The sequence below is a fragment of the Ictalurus furcatus genome, chromosome 3 (assembly GCF_023375685.1).
Source record: "Ictalurus furcatus strain D&B chromosome 3, Billie_1.0, whole genome shotgun sequence".
In the NCBI taxonomy this organism is placed as follows: Eukaryota; Metazoa; Chordata; class Actinopteri; order Siluriformes; family Ictaluridae; genus Ictalurus; species Ictalurus furcatus.
In genome coordinates this window covers 10160766-10182655 of record NC_071257.1, presented here as the reverse complement: position 1 = coordinate 10182655, position 21890 = coordinate 10160766, and the positions used below count along the sequence as shown (strand labels likewise).

The 21890-nt window shown below is 37.9% G+C and overlaps 1 protein-coding gene across 6 annotated transcripts in view; it reads right to left on the bottom strand.

Annotated features, from left to right (window-relative positions):
- lyst (lysosomal trafficking regulator) overlaps positions 1-21890 on the bottom strand; it is a 238577-nt gene that overhangs the window by 4878 nt on the left and 211809 nt on the right. For 5 of the 6 annotated variants that reach the window (XM_053620709.1, XM_053620710.1, XM_053620711.1 and 2 more), the window contains 4 exons: positions 21518-21657; positions 13816-13913; positions 4979-5135; positions 2035-2106 (listed from right to left, as the gene is read on the bottom strand). In XM_053620709.1, coding sequence (XP_053476684.1) covers positions 2035-2106; positions 4979-5135; positions 13816-13913; positions 21518-21657 — 467 coding nt within the window. Of the gene's footprint in view, positions 1-2034; positions 2107-4978; positions 5136-11820; positions 13506-13815; positions 13914-21517; positions 21658-21890 lie in introns of those variants that run through there. The other variant, XM_053620714.1, reaches the window with a different exon arrangement.

The following is a 21890-nucleotide window of genomic DNA, read 5'->3' as shown; positions in this document are numbered from 1 at the left end:
TGTCCATAGGTGCATCAAAAATTAGAATATCATGGAAAAGTAAATTTTTTTTCCGTAATTTAATTAAAAAAGTGGAACTTTCATATATTCTACATTCATTACACATAAAGTGAAATATTTCAAGCCTTTTTTGTTTTAATCTTGTTAATTACGGCTTACAGCTCATGGAAATCAAAAATCCAGTATCTCAAAACATTTAACTAAAGTATTTATAATACAGAAATATCGACTTTCTGAAAACACCAGGCTGACTGCCTTCATGCCATGCCGCATTGTTGCAGTAATTCATGTAAAAGGAGCCCCAATCAAGTACTGAGTGCATAAATGAACATACTTTTCAGAAGGTCGACATTTCTGTATTATAAATTCTTTATTCTAATATTTTTAGATACTGGATTTTTGATTTCCATGAGCTGTAAGCCATAATCATCAAGATTAAAACAAAAAAAAAAGGCTTGGAATATTTCACTTTATGTGTAATGAATGTAGAATATATGAAAGTTCCACTTTTAGAATTAAAGTACAGAAAAAAAAGAACTTTCCACAATATTCAAATTTTTTGAGATGCACCTGTACTCGGCAATATATACAGTATATATAATATACATATAACAATATATACATATATATGGCCATATATACAGTCCCCTCTGAAAGTATTGGAACAGCAAGGCCGGTTCTTTTGTTTTTGCTATACACTGAAGACATTTGGGATTGAGGTCAAAATTGTATGTTTAAGCTCTGAAAAGCTACTCTGGGTTTGAGACCTGGGTTTCGCCTGTGAAGACTGCATTTGTTATTAAAAAAGGATAAACCAACATGAGCTTCTATGGGAGAAAGCAAGCTATTTTGAATAGGGAATACAATTTGGAATGCACCAAAAAAGAAAGAAACCACTGGTGTACTAATGAGCAGACATGGAATAGATCAGCCAAGGAAAACAACAGCAGATGACCGAAACACTGTGAGAGCTGAGAAGAAAATCTCAAAAAACAACACAGTGTTTATCACCAACAACCTCCACAAGGCAGAGAAGACGGGTTGTAATTCACAAATAAATACTGAGATGAGCTATAAATGTTCTGGAACCAAGATTAACCGTTACCAAGTGATGGAAAGGCTAAAGTGTGGAGAGAGAAATGATCTGCTCATGACCCAAAACATACAAGCTTAGTGGTCAAACACTTTGAAGGTAGTGTCATGGCTTGGGCTTGCATGACTGCTTCTGGGACAGAATCACTAATCTTTTTGATTACATATTTTTGAATGGTGTAACTCATGATAGTAAAAAACACACTGCCAGCATGACAAATGACTTCATCAGGGGAAGGTTTCAGACTGGCCAAGTCAATCACCAGACCTTAACCCAATTTAGCATACATTGCAGGTCTTGAGTAGGTGACTGAAGGGAAAACGAATTAATGAACACAAAATTAATAACCTAAAGAAGCTGCAGTACAAGCCCAGAAAAGCATAACAAAAGAATAATGGAATGGTTTGGTGATGTCAGTGGGTCACCAACTTGATGCATTTATTGCAAGGAAGTTATTGTGTTATTTACTTTAATTTACCTTAAGACTGTTTGTTCCAGCACTTTTATCACCTAAAAAAGAGGGTGGTTTGCCACCAAAGGTGTCATGTTCTAAGTTGATTAATACATCTAGACGTAAATATCAGGAAATGACAGGCTGAAATTCTGATCCATCATCTCTTTCATCTTCTGATTTCAAACCCAAATGTCTTCAGTGTATAGCAAAATACACATACATACACCTTAATAGGAAAGCCAATCATATAGCAGCAAAACAATGCATAAAGTCATGCAGATAAATAAAAGGGTGGGCCAACACACTACATGGCATTTTGCTGTAGAATGCATTTCTTTGTAATTATTTGTTTGTACTTAAGGTGTGCAATAGTATGAAAAGTTCTGCTACTTTATTTATTTAAGCTACAGAATTAAACCACATGTATCAGTATTTGACGTATGAAAACCAGCAGTATGTTGCAACATGGTCTATATGCACAGCGTACCTTACTATAGGCTTGTTGGACTTGGGAAAGGTTATTTCTCTCACTGGCTTCAGGTCCCATGTGCTCCACAGCCTTAGTGTATATGCATAGGCCGAAAAAGGGAGTGAATTCATGAAAGCAAAGAAAATAAAGAGAGCATGGAAAAATTACAAAGATAATATGTTGATATGGCATCCCACTGTACATTGATAGACAATTTGCTAAAAGTATTGGCATCAAAAGATATACTATGAAAAAATAAGAAGGTAGCATTTAAGAATCATTATCATTTACAGTGGTGCTTGAAAGTTTGTGAACTCTTTAGAATTGTCTATATATCTGCAGAAGTATGACCTAAACATCATCAGAACTCCTAAAAGTAGACAAAGAGAACCCAATTGAACAAATGAGACAAAAATATTATACTCGTCATTTATTTATTAAGGAAAATTATCCAATATTACATATCTGTTAGTAGCAAAAGTATGTGAACCTCTATGATTAGCAGTTAATTTGAAAGTGAAGATTAGAGTCAGGTGTTTTCAATGAATGCAATGACAATCAGGTATGAGAGAGCACCCTGTTTTATTTAAAGAACAGGAATCTATCCAAGTCTGATCTTGGCAACACACACCAAGTAACAAAGATCACTCAAAGAGCAAGACATGTAATAGTCCACAAGGTCACAATGGAACCCAAGGTAACTTCTAAGCAACTAACGGCCTTTCTCTCATCAAAAGTTGAGTCAAAAATCAGGAGAAAACTGAACAATGGTGTTTGTAGCAGGGCTGCAAGAAGAAAGGCACTGCTCTCCAAAAATAACATGGCTGCCCATCTGCAGTTTGCTAAAGATCATGTGGACAAGCCAGAAAGCTAAAGGAACAATGTTTTGTGGATGGATAAAACGAAAATAGAACATTTTGGTTTAAATGAAAAGTGCTATTTTTGAAGAAAGGAAAACACTGCATTCCAGCATAAGCACCTTATGCCATCTGTGAAACATGCTTGTGGTAGTTTTATGGTTCGGGCCTGTTTTGCTGCATCTGGGTTAAGACGGCTTACCATCATTGATGGAACAATTAATTCTGAATTACAGTGGGGGAAATAAGTATTGGACGCATCAACATTTTTTTAAGTAAATATATTTCCAATGAAGCTATTCACATAAAAATTTTCACCAGACTTTTGTGTTAACTCAAGAAATCCAAACATTAAAGTCCATAAATGAAGTTATGTGTAATAAAGAGAAATGACACAGGAAAAAAGTACTGAACACGCCAACTGAAATTTATCTAATACTTAGTGGAGAAGTCTTTGTTTGTAATGACAGCTTCAAGACGCTTCCTGTATGAAGAAATTAATTGGCCGCAGTATGCAGGTATGATTTTGGCCCATTCTATTGGATTCAATTGGAGTGGGCAGTGGTGGCTTAGTGGTTAAGGCTCTGGGTTACTGATCGGAAGGTCGGGGGTTCAAGCCCCAGAACTGCCAAGCTGCCACTGTTGGACCCTTGAGCAAGGCCTTTGACCCTCTCTGCTCCAGGGGCGCTGTATCATGACCTTGCGCTCTGACCCCACCCTCCTAACATGCCGGGATATGCGAAGAAAAGAATTTCACTGTGCTGTAACATATATGTGACCAATAAAGATGCAGTATCATTATTCAAGTCAGATGATAAGGTTAAGGTTAACAATAAGGTTGTGAAGGACTTGGGAGAGCTCTTTGCTTCACGAGATGTTTCTTGGTAACGAAAAGCCTTTTTATAGACCATCAATTTACTAACCCAGCTGATATCAATTTGCACAGATCGGAGGTATAATTACTTATGGATTTCAACTGGTTCCTTGCCTTGGAGAACTGTTTTTTCAATACTGTGTGTTCAATACTTTTTTTGTGTCTCATTCCACTTTATTACACATAACTTTATTTCTGGACTTAATGTTGTGAATTCTTTATATTTCCAGATTTCTTGAGTTAATACTGATGTCTGCTGAAAATTTCATGTGAATAGCCTGATTGGAAATATATTTACTGATTCACATTTAGTACTTATTTCCCCCACTGTATACTCTATACTCCTACTGTAAATCCTCAAGGGAAAATCTGTCCATGAACTGAATCTCAAGAGAAGTTTGGTCATGTAGCAAGACAACGACCCTAAGCACACAAGTCGTTCTACCAAAGAAAGGTTAAAGAAGAAGAAGAATAAATTTAATGTTTTAGAATTGTTAAGTCATAGTCCTGACCTTAATTCAAATGTTGTGGAAGGACATGAAGCAAGCAGTTCATGTGAGGAAACACACCAATATCCCAGAGCTGAAGCTGTTCTGTACTGAGGAATGGGCTAAAATTCCCCCAAGCTGATGTGCAGGACTAATCATCAGTTACTGGACACATGTAGGTGCAATTATTTCTGCATGAGGGGATCACACCAGAAACTGAAAGCAAAGGTTCACATACTTTTGCCACTCACAGATATGTACTATTGGATAATTTTCCTCAATAACTAAGTGACCAAATATAATATTTGTGTCTCATTTGTTTAATTGGGTTCTCTTTATCTACTTTTAGTACTTGTGTGAAAATCTGATGATGTTTTAGGTCATACTTATGCAGAAATATAGAAAATTCTAAAGGGTTCATAAATATTCAAGCACCACCAATGTACACAAGAACGGTACAGGGAGATTGTTTTTTGTGTGTTTAAGCATATTCCAGCTTACAGTATTAGGGAGTTTTGGTCAGGGCATTGAAACTGCATCCCTGGACCAGGGAGGGCAGAGTCTTGCTCAAAAGCCCAACAGTGGCAGCTTTGCAATGCCTGAGTCACCAAATCTCTTACTCCAAATTGTTTTTTTTTTTTTTTTAACTGAACAGTGTCAGGAATAATCAGAGAAATATTACACACAAACATGCATTTTGCAGTAAAACTCAAGTAATTTGTGTTTTATGTATATTCTCTCACCTCACGACTCCATTATGTAGGCCTCCCGCAATCACATTAACGGACACCCCCTCTGGCTGATTGGAGAACGCAACAGAACAGATGTTCTCTCGGCAGTGGACATGACCAATTAGATCACCATTTACTGTCCACAGTCTCAAGTCACTTCCTCCACCCACTACACATAAAACAAAAGCACAACACTAATACAAACTGCTAAACAGGAAAATCCGTGTAGTACATTTACAGTGCATTCAGAAAATATGCAGACCCTTCAGACCCACCTGGGTAGGCCCCACTTATTAGGCAGCAAGTGAACAGTCAATTCTCAAAGTTGATGTGTTGGAAGCTGGAAAAATGGGCAGGTGTAAGGATCTGACCAACTCTGACATTTTTGTGATGGCTAGAAGACTGGGTCAGAGCATCTCCAAAATAGCAGGTCTTGTGGGGTGTTCCTGGTATGCAGTGGGTAGCACCTACCAAAAGTGGTCAGAGGAAGGACAACCAGTGAACCGGCAACAGGGTCATTTGCGCCTGGGTGCTTACCTGGGGAAGAGATGGCACCAGGATGCACTATGCGAAGAAGGCAAGCTGGCTGAGGCAGTGTAATGCTCTGGGCAATGTTTTGTTGAGAAACCTTGGGTCCTGGCATTCATGTTGATGTTACTTTGACACATGCCACCTACCTAAACACTGCAAAAATTGTTCAGGAATGGTTTGAGGAACATGACAAAAATTTTAAGGTGTTGACATGGCTGCAAATTCCCCAGCTCTCAATCCAATTGAGCATCTGTGGGATGCGCCAGACAAACAACTCCGATCCATAGAGGCAGCATCTTGCAATTTACAGGACTTAAAGGATCTGCTGATAACATTTGGGTGCCAGATACCACAGCACCTTCAACCTTCAGAGGTCTTCAGAATCCATGCCTCAAAGGATCAGAGATGTTATGGTGGCCCATGGGAGACCTAAATTAGGCAGGTGGTTTTAAGGTTATGGCTGATCAGTGTATAAGGAACAGAGAGCAGAATTCCTATTACGATTGCCTATATGAAACATAATTTACTAATTAGGGTGCAAAATTAGAGAATCCTATACAAAATAATAGAATATTTTATACACTGTGCATTTACAGGCTATGTAGTGAACTTTTATAGAGAGAAGGGAACCGAATCATAAAAGACCCCCTAATGGCCAATATTTAGTTTCATAGCCTATGTAGTATACTTCAGGGTATGTGTACAAAGGGAGTAATATAATATATATATATAGGGATGAATTTCATTCAGTTTTAATAACCACTTTTCCTGATCAGGATCAAGCTGGATCCAGAGACCACCCCCGAAACACTGGGCATGAAGTGGGAAAGCACACTGGATAGGACACCAGTCCATCACAGGGCACCATGCGGTGCACGCAGACACACACGCACGCACACACACGCGCACACACACCTACCTATGGGACGTATAAGCATGCTATAAGGATATTTTGGGAATTGGGAGGAAATCCACACATATACAGGGAGAACATGCAAAACTCCACACAACCTGATGTCAGGATCGAATTGGGGACCCTGGAGATATGAGGTGGCAATGCTACCTGTGCCACCACCACTGCTCCCCCACTAATACTAAAATCCCAAATCACTCTCTATGTAATGCATAGATAGTTTCAAAGCCTATATTTTCATATCCTACACAAAATCACAAAAGAAACAAACCAAAAGGTGTGATCATTTTCTTCTTATGGCACAGAAACCCATTATCCCTTACCCTAACAATATGAACAAACTTGTCTCTAGGTTATTAGGGGTCAAGAACCAAGGCGAGTAGGCACCCTTTTTTGTATGTTTTTATTAGGGTGTCATTCACTACCATTGTGTGTTTTTGAATCCTTTTTGGGGTCTAATTGGGAGTCTTGTGAAAAGTGGAGCCAGAGAATTGAGAAACCCTATTCAGTTTTGTCTCATTTGACCACTAGGTGTTGTAATTAAGAAAAATATTTATTCCCCACATTACTTCCCAAGTGTTTGGTTTAGGATCATGATTTTTTTTTTTTTGACTGATTCCTTGGAAGCTTCTAAGGTCAACTGATGCTTTAAAAAAAAAAAAAAAAATCATGCCCATCACTGTATTTTATGCACCATTTGGAATTGCCAGAGAACCTCTATTTAAAAAAAAAAAAATTACAGCCCACAATTTTTGTTCAATCTTCACAACTTTTGGCTCAGCTCATCTTCAGACAAAGCTGTACGAAAATTAATCAGATCAATTTTTTATATTCACAGCATGCAAACAAATTTGACAGAGAAGGTGAATTCCATCATATTTTGAAAATGCATATATGAATTCACAAACTCATCTAAAAATGACATCTACTCCTCAAAACAAATCCAACAGTATATCATGCAGGCTTGTTGACCCACGGAAAGTCAGAAAAGCAATGCTCGGGCCTATACACAGCATACAAAGCGTTTTCGACTAGAATACCTCCGAAACCAGATTTTTTACAAACATACTGCTGTAAAGTTATATGAATATTTATCATTAGTGTATTTTTACTACTGTAAAGTCTGGTGAAACCTTTGTAGACATAAACTTAAATTATATGTACGCATACTAAACAATGCTTGAACTTCACTCGCAAAAGGAAATAAGAGTATACAGAAGTCCAGCCATACCAAAATTGTAGATAAGGTAGCAATAACACTAACCTATATTAATGAATAATCTCAGTGTTTACGGGCACTACTAAGATTTCAATTCAATTTTAAGATTTCAATTTTAATTTTAAAAAGTGCTCATAACTCTTCAACTGCTTGACCTAAAATCTCCTGATCTCCTTATCATGTGATTTCCTGGAGACTGCCACTTTAAAGTCATGTGTTGCTTTTGAATTATGATAAGCATCAACTAACAGAAATAGCTAAGTAATGGGAGGTCATATATCTGCAATGCTTCACTGAATTGACATAAAACTTGAAAGCTATGTTGAGGACCATGTCCAGAGGAAAATACATTGGTGACATTTGACCTGAAGGTGGCTCTAGTGCTTGATCCCTCAGTAGCTGAAAAAGTTGTAAAAAGTTGTGAGATTTGGCACAGTGATTGGGCATAGTACCAGTAGGCATTTCAACAATTTTGGGCCCTACCTTTCAATGACTTCAGCACCAGATTGGGTCAAATTTTAAGGTACAATTTTGCTTATAACTTTTGAACCATTTCACATTGGAACAAAATTTTTTTCCATTAATCCTTGGCTCATGCGAATTTCAACACACCCCATGTCATCATTTTCTTTTTCATTTCCTGCCATATTGGATTTTCAGCCATTTTGAGTTTTTGAAAAGTTTTCACAGCCCACAATTTTTGCTCAATCTTCATAAAAGTCTCAGATGAGGTTGAGAGTAATCTCCACAAAAGGTATCAAAAGTTTTTTTGATATTCAAAAGCATTAGATTCTAACATGCAAACAAATTTGACTGCAAAGCTGCCAGTCAGGATGTAAGGCCATATCTAGTCAATGGCTTGACTGATTGACATGAAACTTGAGAATACTTATTTGGACAGCACCCCCAGGGGGCCCCAAAGATTTTCATGTCAATTGAGCACTAGAGGATGCTAAAACATGAAACCTTACACTCACCTTCCACAGGAACACCCGTACACCTGCACATTCATGCAGTTATCTAAATAAGCAAATTATGTGGCACAGTGCAATGCAAAACTCATGCAGATACAGGCTAAGAGCTTAGGGTAATGTTCACATCAAACAGTGGCAGCAGTTAATATTGCTCCCACTGCTCGTGGGAGCAATACTGTTACTACCGTTACTCATGGAAAGCCCATAAAGATTGTTGAGGAGTACAAGTACCTGGGCACAATTTTTGACAATTTGCTAAAATTTACTTCCAACATGGAGGAGATACTCAGGAAATGCCAGCAGTGACAGTACCTTTTAAGGAACCTCAATTCCCTTGGGGTTAGTAAGAACATCATTACTATGTTCTACTACTCCTATATTGAAAGTGCCATTACATTCTCCATCATCTGCTGGTTTCATTCCATTAGCCTTAAAAATAGAAATCATTTGGAGCGCACAGTTAAAGTCTGTTCAAAAATGACTGGACTTCCTATTAGGGCTCTTTCCTTATAAGTGAACAACAAATGCTGAGGTTGGCCAGCAGGATTTTACAAGACCCCTCACATGTCCTGTTTTTGAGTGGCTCCCCTCATGGCGATGGCTTCGCTGTCCAAGCTGTAGGACACAAAGCAGGACAGCAAACTTTGTTCCTAAAGTGGTGCAGCTCTGACCCCTTTGTTTACCATGCTGTGACTTTTTTATGTTCTTAATTGCGCACAGTTATATGCATATAGTTATTTATTTTAGGTATCTGACTGTAGCAGATTATATTTGATATGGACACGGTGCACATTATGTTATTTAATGTATGAAGCTGCTTATGTATAATGTTTGTTACTCTACGTGAACTCAAATGGCCCCTTCAGGACAAAAAGTGTTTGAATTGAACTGAATAGAATTAAGAAAAAGTGTGATCTCTGTGACTTTGATTGTGGCATGGATGTTAACGGATGTGTTGGTCTGACAGCTGATCTCATGGAATTTTCACAAGAGTCACTAGAGTTTATACAGAATGGTGCAAAAAACAAACAAACAAACAAACAAACAGTCAGTGAGACTTTGACAGTCTCAGTGTTTAAGTCTAGGCTGAAAACATATTTGTTAAGTCAAGCCTATTGTTAATAGCTTTCTTAGGTAAAGGCATAGATCTGGAGGTTTCATGGGCATAGAGTGTTTTGGTAAACTGGGATGTGTGTTGTGTATAACAGAAATTATATCTGTTATATCTAACTATATCTAACAGAAAGTATACCTGTTTTAATGTATAAGAAATTAAAAGTATATTTTTTATGTTAAATTAGGCATGTGAAAATAACTGGGGATAATTATTTTTTGTTGTAATAAGGCTTATTGGGTAATTTGACCTCTGTATTGATTGGTGGGATGTGCCCTAGTTAAATAGCGATTCATGATTATTTCTGGTGCTCTTCTAAAAATCGATGCTTACAATTTTGACTGCATTCGTTTAGCATAAACTTTTTTCCATGTGGTTATCCGGTTAGCAATAAAGTTATTAAAATAATCATTCATTGTATTTGTCTAATTGAGTGGATACATGACGGTGTGGATTCTGTTGCACATATTTGACTATATAGTATACAGTTATCGAATAGTGTATATTTTAGGGATGCACCGAAATGAAAATTCTTGGCCGAAGCCGAAACCGAATATAATGAAAAACTTGGCCGAAAGCTGAAGGCCAAATACCGAACACGTTTTTTCCATTTATTTTGTCATTTGTTCACCATTGCATTAATTAAATAGTCAAAATGTGCTTTTTACTATTTTGTCTTGCTTTTCAAAGAAAAAAATCAATTACAAAAACTACAATTTCAAAATATTTATTTAACACTGAACATTTTTTTTTATTCCAGCAGGCATAGGCTACCAACAAGGCACAATATAACTTTAAATAAATAAATGAGTAAAATAAAAATATTTTTATGTGGCCATCTTTGAGCCCCCCTTGAATAGACTATGTTAGGCCTATAACTGACTGCTGAAAGAATATAACACTCTGTAGCCTACAACAAAAAAGTGCATTAAAAAGTGCATTGACAAGAGTGCAAAAAATGGTTCTGTTCGGTTCTATACGGCTGATTATATTGGGGATATATACCGCTCGCGTCCCTGTACACCTTGCGGAGTATTATAGTAGATATACAGTGAGGGAAAAAAGTATTTGACCCCTGCTGATTTTGTACGTTTGTCCACTGACAAAGAAATGATCAGTCTATAATTTTAATGGTAGATTTATTTGAACAGTGAGAGACAGAATAACAACAAGAAAATCCAGAAAAACGCATGTCAAAAATGTTATAAATTGATTTGCATTTTAATGAGGGAAATATTAGTATTTGACGTATTTTACTTTTTTACGTCAAAGTATTTTACTTTTTAAATAAAAGTATTTGACCCCCTCTCAATCAGAAAGATTTCTGGCTCCCAGGTGTCTTTTACACAGGTAACGAGCTGAGATTAGGAGCACACTCTTAAAGGGAGTGCTCCTAATCTCAGCTTGTTACCTGTATAAAAGACACCTGTCCACAGAAGCAATCAATCAATCAGATTCCAAACTCTCCACCATGGCCAAGACCAAAGAGCTCTCCAAGGATGTCAGGGACAAGATTGTAGACCTACACAAGTCTGGAATGGGCTACAAGACCATTGCCAAGCAGCTTGGTGAGAAGGTGACAACAGTTGGTGCGATTATTCGCAAATGGAAGAAACACAAAAGAACTGTCAATCTCCCTCGGCCTGGGGCTCCATGCAAGATCTCACCTCGTGGAGTTGCAATGATCATGAGAACAGTGGGGAATCAGCCCAGAACTACACAGGAGGATCTTGTCAATGATCTCAAGGCAGCTGGGACCATAGTCACCAAGAAAACAATTGGTAACACACTACGCTGTGAAGGACTGAAATCCTGCAGCGCCCGCAAGGTCCCCCTGCTCAAGAAAGCACATATACGTGCCCGTCTGAAGTTTGCCAATGAACATCTGAATGATTCAGAGGACAACTGGGTGAAAGTGTTGTGGTCAGATGAGACCAAAATGGAGCTCTTTGGCATCAACTCAACTCGCCGTGTTTGGAGGAGGAGGAATGCTGCCTAGAACACCATCCCCACCGTCAAACATGGAGGTGGAAACATTATGCTTTGGGGGTGTTTTTCTGCTAAGGGGACAGGACAACTTCACCGCATCAAAGGGACGATGGACGGGGCCATGTACTGTCAAATCTTGGGTGAGAACCTCCTTCCCTCAGCCAGGGCATTGAAAATGGGTCGTGGATGGGTATTCCTGCATGACAATGACCCAAAACACACGGCCAAGGCAACAAAGGAGTGGCTCAAGAAGAAGCACATTAAGGTCCTGGAGTGGCCTAGCCAGTCTCCAGACCTTAATCCCATACAAAATCTGTGGAGGGAGGTTCGAGTTGCCAAACGTCAGCCTCGAAACCTTAATGACTTGGAGAAGATCTGCAAAGAGGAGTGGGACAAAATCCCTCCTGAGATGTGTGTAAACCTGGTGGCCAACTACAAGAAACGTCTGACCTCTGTGATTGCCAACAAGGGTTTTGCCACCAAGTACTAAGTCATGTTTTGCAGAGGGGTCAAATACTTATTTCCCTCATTAAAATGCAAATCAATTTATAACATTTTTGACATGCGTTTTTCTGTATTTTTTTGTTGTTATTCTGTCTCTCACTGTTCAAATAAATCTACCATTAAAATTATAGAATGATCATTTCTTTGTCAGTGGGCAAACGTACAAAATCAGCAGGGGATCAAATACTTTTTTCCCTCACTGTAGGTCTGCCTGCCCTTTAATAAATACGTCTTTACCTGCTTCCGTACTCTACTCCCTTACATCTCGCGACGTGACGGAAACAAAAAAAAAACGCACAGTAAACATCCGAAGAGCACGTAGCTCGTGCATGCGCGCGCCCCCTCATCGAGGTCGTGACATTCGCGTGTCTCACTCTGGTTACTAGGCTATTTAGTCGCGTCATCAAACACGTCATTGTTCAGTCAAATTTATTCGGCCTTTTCACTTATTCGGCCGAACACCGAAAGTGCTTTTTTTGCTATTTTCGGTGAATAATTTCGGTTGCCGAACATTCGGCGCATTCTAGTTTATTTCTAAATCACACTATCCGGTGTCCACTGTTCTGGCACCTCTCAATGTTTCTTCCTCATGTCATCTCAGGGAGTTTTTCCTTGCCACAGTCGCCTCTGGCTTGCTCATTAGAGATAAATTGATATATACCTGTGAAGCTGCTTTGTGACAATGTCAGTTGTTAAAAGCACTACACAAATAGCATTGAATTGAGTTGAGTTTTGGAATCTGCAGCAGTCTTGACAGTTTTCTTGGTATATCAGTAATATTAGCAACAGCACTTGGTACACCACTAACATCTATTCATTTAAAATAGGTAAACATCGATGGTACATCGGCTAACACTGCTCTCTCTGTCTCTCTCCTCATTTCTTCTCTTTTTTCTCCCATCAGCTCCGCTACTCCTCTTTTGCTCCATTTCCAAATTTGCCATGAGTCACACAAATGTATCCTTAGCTAAACAAGTAGATGCCTAGATGCACTTCTGCGTTGCCTGACTGGTCTACTGTAAGTTTGGACATTTTCACTTAGGGGTGTAATCACTTTTGTTGCCAGCAGTTTAGACATTAATGGCTGTGTGTTGAGTTATTTTGAGGGGACCGCAAATTTACACTGTTACACAAGCTGTACACTCACTACTTTACATTGTAGCAAATTGTCATTTCTTCAGTGTTGTCACATGAAAAGATATAATCAAATATTTACAAAAATTGAGGGGTGTACTCACTTTTGTGAGATACTGTATGGGTGGGCTTTCCCTTAAACCAGAGTTTTAGTCAGGATTCTAGGAATAAAACAATCTTCATACAGACTAGTATCCACTATCCTTGGGGATTGTAGAAAGAGCAAACAGAAAGACTAAACAGCTTGAAGAAAATGGTAACAAGATCCAAATTGCTGGGTGATATAAAGGGCTATAGGAAGAAAATAGCAAGGGACTGATTCAAGAACTGTGACCATTGCCTACATAAGGTAAAATAATTCTGATTTGGGCCAACTGTAGTTTGAATGTAGCCTGAAAGAGGCATACAGATCATAGTGAACTAACAGTGCATCATTCAGGAACTGCAGTTCTGGAGATTGCAGTAACTCACCTGAGTCACAGACAGTAGCAATGTCTCCTGTGGTCTCGCTTGCTGACACAGCATTCACAGGGCTTTTGTGGCCAGTGAGACTCTGCACATAGCACAGGCTAACAAGAAAAAAATGCTCATTACTCAACACGCAGCAATAATGGTAGGGTTTAAAACAAAGATACACACTGTATCATCATGGGAAAAAGAAAGTACATGCTTATTTAATTCTATGTTTTATTTATCAAGGCCTAAATAACAATTGTGCAGTCCTCACTAACATTTAGAAACAAACAACCTCAGGTGACAACAAAAAACATCAACGCAGACTAATATATGTAGTCATATGTAGTAAACCAACATTCAGAAACCAGGTGGGGGAAAAATAAGTACACCCTATAATTAAGAAAAATGTTGAACAACCTTTTGCAACAATAACTTGAAGTAAACATTTTCTGTAGGAAATTATCAGTCCACTCTTCTTTACAACATTGCTTCAGTTCATTGATGTTTGAGAGCATTTGTTTATGAGCAGCTCTCTTAAGATTCCACCACAGCATCTCAATGGGTTTAGGCAAGGCAAGTTTATTTATATAGCACATTTCATGCAAAATGGTGTATGAGTGCTTTACATAAAATGATAAAGAAAATACAAGTTATTAAAAAATATATAAGAAAAAGAAATAAGTGATAAAAAAATGAAAAATGCATTAAAATGAGCAGGAAATAAAATTTTTTAAAAAATGTAAAGTTACAGAGCTAAAACGATATAGATCAATTAGTAGAGTGCAGCATAGTGTTCAGTCAGTAAATGCAAGACTAAATAGATATGTTTTCAGTCTGGTTTTAAATGTGGCTAGAGTTAGAGCACATCTTACTACTTCTGGAAGCTGGTTCCAGCCATGGGTGGCATAATGAGTGAACCCTTCGTAGTTCTATCTGACTTGATCCAAATGATCTGAGAGGCCTATTCAGTTTATATCAGTAAACATATCTGTAATGTATTTAGGTCCTAGGACATGTAATGATTTATAAACTAGTAATAGGACTTTAAAAACAATTCTGAATGTAACTGGAAGCCAGTGGAAGCCAGATCTGAGGACTGGAGTAATATGCTCAGATATTTTGGTTCAGGTGAGAATCCTGGCAGCAGCATTCTGACAGAGCTGCAACTGTCTAATGGTCTGTTTGGGAAGACCAGTGAAAAGTCCATTGCAGTAATCCACCCTGCTGGTAAATGAATGCATAAACAAGTTTCTCTAAGTCTTGATTGGAAATGAAGCACCTACTTTTTGAGGTGATAGTAGGCTTGGTTATTGCTTTCACTTGACTACTTAGATCAGACTCCAAAATGACACCAAGATTCCTGACTTGATTTTTTGTCTTTAGACCCCTGGAGTCAAGGTATGTGTTCAACTTGAGACTTTCATCTTTCTTTCCAAATACAATGACTTCTATTTTGCCTTTGTTTAACTGAAGAAAGTTTTGGCACATCCAACTGTAAATTTCATCAAGGTACTGGAACAGGGAGTCTACGAGGTGGTAATCATTAGGCGACAGGGCTAGGTAGATCTGGGTGTCGTCTGCATAGCTATGGTATGCAATTTGTTTCCTCTTTATAATTTAGCCTAGTGGGGGGCCTAGCATAAACAGGTTGAACAGCAGTGATCCCAGGATTGAGCCTTGTGTAACTCCATACATCATGGATGTCCACTCAGATTCATAGTTGCCTATGTTCATATAGAAATCCCTCCCTTCTAGATATAACCTGGACCAGCCAAGGACCATCCCAGAGAACCCTACCCAGTTTCCAGTCTGTCTAGGAGTATATTGTGATCAACAGTGTCAAAAGCACCATTGAGATCCAATAATACCAGCACTGTTATTTTGCCTGAATCAGTATTTAACAGAATATCATTAAGTATCTTTATGAGTGCCGTCTCTGTGCTGTGATACTGCCGGAAACCAGACTGGAAATTGTCCAAATAGCTATTTGAGGAAAGAAATTGGTTCAGCTGATTAAAAACAACCTTTTCAGTGATCTTGAAGATTTGATATTGGTCTACAAGTTGTTATCCAGATTGCTGTTTTTCAGAAGGGGCTTAACAATTTCAGTTTTCAGGGATTTCGAATTTTTTAATGTAGGGAGTGTGTCGAGACAGCAGGTTGATGTTTTAAGCTGCTGTACAGTTTGTTCTAGATTTTTGGCATCAATTTCCTCAAAAGTAGACATATTAACATAGTTGTGAAGTTGTCATGGTGGGTGCTGTCTAACTTCAGTGCAACATGAGGATGAGCTGATCACCATTCTAATGTCAAATGTTTTTCTTGAAAAACAATCCAAACTTGTTGTATTTGCAGTCCGAGAGAATTTCACATGGAATCTGAATTGGTGGGTTTGTTAATTTCTCTACTGTAGCTAAAAGAGTATGTGTTGCTGATGTTGCTGTTTATAATGTTTGAGAAGTATGTCTGTCTAGCTGTGCGTAGTTCCGCATTGAAAGTCTGAAGGCTGTCTTTTATAGATGTTATAATGTACTTCAAATTTTCCGCCACAAGTGTTCAGTTTACCTGCATATTCTTTTCATGCTTTGTACTGCTGTTGTGTATCTCCATGGTGCCTTATAAGCACAACCAGTCATCTTCCTGACCTTTACAGGAGCAAGGTTATCAACAGTATTTTTAACTTTTGAGTTAAAATGATCAAGGAGAACATCAAGAGAGTCTGCATATATACTTGGTGTCATAGATATAGTCTTCATAAATTGCACACTAGTATTCTCATTTATGTACCTCTTTTTGACTGTGACAAAAGAAATCAATATATCAAAGAAAACACAATAATGATCAAATAGAGCCACATGCTTAATAACAGTAGATGAGATGTTTAGACCCTTACTAATGAGCAGATCCAGACTGTGGCCCTGATTGTGTGTGGGTCCATTCACATGCTGAGTTACATCAAAAGTGTTTAAAACAGATATGAGCTCTTTGGCAGTGCTGTTTTCAGAATTATCTATATGCATATTAATATCTGCAATAATAAAACAGTCAAATTCATATGAAGTTGCTGAAAAACGTTCTGTGAAATCATTAATAAATGTGGAAGAGTATTTTGGTGGCCTATAAATAATTAAGAATAAAATCCATGGAGCACCTTTTAGTACAATACCAAGACACTCAAATGACAAGTAATCACCAACTGACACCTGCTGTCACTGAAAGATATCTTTAAATATTGCAGCTATTCCTCCACCTCTCCTAACAGCTCTACAGGAACTCATAAATAAAGTTTGTAGGGGCCGATTGATTGAGGACTGTTGCACTACAGCTGTAATCTAACCAAGTTTCAGTTAGAAACATAAAATTCAAGCTGTTTCTGGTGATGAGATCATTGACTAAAGGGGAATTGTTTTTAAGTGAGTGGATGTTTAAAAGTGCCAACTTAACAGTTTCTGAATTTGGTTCCACAGTAATCTCAGATGGATGTCTAATAGGCAACAGATTACACAGATTTGCTGTATGCCTTGAGAAGGCCTTAGTCCTTCTACTGCTTGACACAACAGATATAGTTCAAACTAAAGGGACATTGCAACATTTGATGCAAGAATATTCTGGTATAAAATGGAGTCCATCTTTGTCTCAATGACTGCATGTTTCCCAGGCCCTGTGGCTACAAAACAAGCACATATCATCAAACCCCAATTCTCAACAGTTGGTATGAGATGTTTTGGCTTTCTCCAAGCATGCCACTGTGCATGATGACTAAACATCTCCACCTTGGTCTCAACAGTCCAAAGGATATTGTTCCAGAACTGCATGCTGCCATATTCTTTTTGGAGAAAAAGTAACTTTTTTCCTAGCCACCCTTCTATGAAACTTGTTCTTGAAACTAGAAATACTTGTCCAGTCTTTTTCTGATTTTACTTTTGCTGTCATGAACATACATTTAATGTGCTTACAGAGGCCTGTAAGTCACATGATGTAGCTCTTTGGTTTTTCTTTAAATATCTGAGCATTAAGCAGTCTGACCTTGGACAGAATTTACTGGGATGCCCATTCTTGCGAAGATTGACAACTCTCTTGAATGCTCTTCATTTGTAAACAATCCTTCTCACTGTAGAATGGTGAATTTAAAATATTTTGGAGATGGCCTTATAACCTTTCCCAGACTGATGTGCAGCATCAATTGCTTCTCTGATGTCATGGCTCCATTCTTTTGCCATGATGTAAACACACCTGAGTGCTCCAGAATGCCAAACTGCTTTATTATTATTTATTTTTTTTTTATTTTTAATTTTTTTAGAAGTAGGCACACTTCTTGATGATTAACTAATCTTGTGAATTTTATTAGTAACACCTGCCTGCTAATTACTCTCTTAATGATTGTGGAAATAGGAAGGGTATACTTATTTTTTCCACACCTGGTTTCTGAAAGTTTTTTTTTTTTGGGAGACTACATATTGAAATCTGTTGTTTTTTTGTTGTTACCTATGGTTTTTCGTTTGTTCATAGTATTTGGTAAGGACCACAAAACTGTTATTTAGGCCATGATAAATAAAAACAAAGAATTGAATGAGGGTGTACATGTAAATCGCAAATCAAAGCTAGAGTGCTCATATTCAAAAAATGAGAACACTAGCACTGTAGCTGTGATTTGCTAAAAAACAGGGATTCCACAGCAGTGGATATATGAATTAGAGGCTAGCAGCAGGTAATAATTCAACCATCAGTGGCAGTGTGCTTAACTACATTTAAACAGCGACATTTTTTCCCCTTCAGCTAGAGTGACCATATGTCCACTTTTCCCCCCCAGACATGTCCTCTTTTTCAGACACTAAAAAAGCATCCGGCTGGGATTTCTAAATTTGAAAAAAATATCCAGAATTCAGCTTTAGTTTCATTATGATGTGCTTATGGTCTAATACTGCATCATCTGTGTGCATATTTGCATTGTTTTAACCTCTCTCTGTAATTCCTGCTTTCTCACACACCAACTGGTATCTCACCAGATAAAAGGCTTGCAGCAACTACTGGCCAAATTCCTGCCTCTCAACCATTAGCCTACTCTCAGCAAATGCGCAAAGGCAAAGTGCTGTTGTGTTCGGCATCAAACAGTTGCTTGACAATAGCAGCAAATGACAGCTATCCTGAGTCGAAACAATGCCTGTAGCCATGTAAGATAATTTTTAATTTCATGTTATCACATTGCTTCGTATTACATGGTCATTCAAATGTGTAAATGATGCCAGAAGGTACACTAACGGCATTTTATTTTATTCTATGGACATTCAAAAGAATGTAAGGGGAAAAAATGCAAAATGTGGGCAGAGTGAACGTAATTTTATTTATATATATATATATTTACATGACGCTAATGGTGTGTCTTTTTCAGTGTATTAAAGCTTACATTCATAGTAACACTGTTTTGAAAGCTATTAAGACCCCCCCTTTCCCAAAAAAAAGAAAGAAAAAAAAAGGTGTCCTATTTTTGGAAAACCATATGGTCACCCTACCTTAAGCATATGTCTATATTCATTTAAAGAGACATCTCCCTTCAGTGCACCACACTACTCTCTAAGCTTTAACTGTATTGACTGTTTCTGGATTAATACAGGACTCCTTGATAGCCTTTTTGATGGCATTTTGTTTTGAATGTTTTAAATACAGTGGTGCTTGAAAGGAGAATTTTCTGTATATCTGCAAAATATGCCATACAACATAATGAGATTGTCACACAAGTCCAAAAAGTAGACAAAATATCCTAAAGATCCCAACAAATTAGACAAAAATATAAGTAAAATGATCCAAGATTTCATATCTGTGAGAAGCAAAAGTATGTGAACCTCTAAGTTTAGCAGTTAATTTGAAGGTGAAATTAGAGTCAGGTGGTTTCAATCAGTGGGATGATAACCAGGTGAGTGAGCGAGCACCCCGTTTTATTTAAAGAACAGGCATCTATCAAAGTCTGATCTTCACAACATGCTTGTGGAAGTGCATCACTGCATGAAAAAAGGAGATTTCTGAGGACTGCTGAAAAAGGGTGGGGCGGCTGTGGCTCAGGTGGTAGAGCAGGTTGTCCACTAATCTTAGGGTTGGCGGTTCGATTCCCAGCCCACATGACTCCACATACTGAAGTGTTCTTGGGCAAGACACTGAACCTCAAGTTGCTCCCGATGGCAAGTTAGCGCCTTGCATGGCAGCTCTGCTACCATTGGTGTGCGAGTGTGTGTGTGTGAATGGGTGAATTTGACACCGTTTAAAGCACTTTGGATAAAAGTGCTATATAAGTGCAGACCATTTACCAAAAAGAGTTGTTGATGCTCATCAGGCTAGAAAGGTTACAAAACCATCTCTAAATCTCAAAACAGTCGGACAGATTGTATACAAGTGGAGGAAATTCAAGACCACTGTTACCCTCATCAGGAGTGATCAACCTACAACGATAACTCCAAAAGCAAAACGTGAAATAGTCTGCGAGGTCACAAAGGAACCCAGGTTAATTTTTAAGTAAGGGCCTCTCTCACATTGGCTAATATTAATGCTCATGAGTTCACCATCAGTAGAACACTGAACAACAATGGTGTGGATGGCAAGGGTGTAAGGAGAAAGTCACTGCTCACTAAAAGAACAATGCTGCCCATCTACAGTTTGCTAACTATCATATGGACAAGCCAGAACACTATTGGATATGTTTTGTGGATGGATGAGACCAAAATAGAACTTTTGGCTTAAATGAGAAGCGTTATGTTTGGACAAAGAAAACAATGTATTCCAGCAGAACCTTATCTCATTTGTGAAATATGATGGTGGTAGTTTCATGCTTTGGGCCTGTTTTGCTGCATCTGGGCCATAACAACTTGACATCAATGATGGAACAATGAATTCTTAATTATACCAGCAAATTCTCAAGAAAAATGTCAGGACAACTGTTCATGAAATGAATCTCAAGAGAAAGTGGATCATACAGCAAGACAGCGACCCTAAGCAAACAAGTCATTCTACCAAAGAATAGTAAAATAAATAAATAAATAAATAAATAATGTTTAGAATGCCCAAGTCAAAGTCCTGTCCTTAATCCAACAGAAATGTTGTGGAAAGACCTGAAGCAAGTATTCCATGTGAGGAAATCCACCAACATCCCAGAGTTGAAGCTGTTCTATACTGAGGAATGGGCTAAAATTCCTCCAAGCTGATGTGCAGCGGTTAACACCAGATACTGAAAGCAAAGGTTCACATACATTTGCCACTCACGTATATGTACTATTGGATCATTTTCCTAAATAAATAAATGACCAAGTATAACATTTTTGTCTCATTTGTTTAATTTAGATACTTTTAAGAGTTGTGTGAAAATCTGATGATGTTTTAGATAATATTTATGCTATGTTATAAAGGGTTCACAAAATTTCAAGCACCACTGTATGCCACAATACCATGACTGACGTTTTCTCTAAATGATGATAAATTATGTGATCATATTACCAAGTGTGAAATATATAGTTTGTAGGAGCTGGAAACTCATTTGTTCTATGTTAATATATAGCCATCAACATGATGAGTCTTATAACAAAGGAGATTTGATAGATTTACCTTTAAAAAGTCATCTCATCCAAAAAAAAAAAAAAACCACGTACGATTATTATAATTATTAAGTACGTTACATATTAAGGCATGACCAAAAAACATGCGTACTCACACTCATACACACGTGTACACTAACCGATTGAGATCCCAGATGATGCAGGTTCCGTCTCGGCTGACGCTGATCAGGATACTGTATGGTTTGCAGACAAAAAGACCGGTAATCTCATCTGTATGCCCGTACAAGTGAACCTGAGACTCAACTTCCATCTCAGAGGCCTACAAAAGGTAAACAAAGAAAAAAACAGAAGGAATGTGGTAGAAAACAGTAAAGATCCCCCACAATGTCCCTTATAATGTGTTTGATCAGAAGCCGTAAAAATACAAAACTAGGTAACGTTTGGTGACAAATTTTGATGTTGGCTTGACGAAGCCAGTTTGAAAGTTTAAATATTTATCAGTTTGAAATGTGAAGGTAATTGGTAGTTTTAAGAAAGAAAGAGAAACTGATA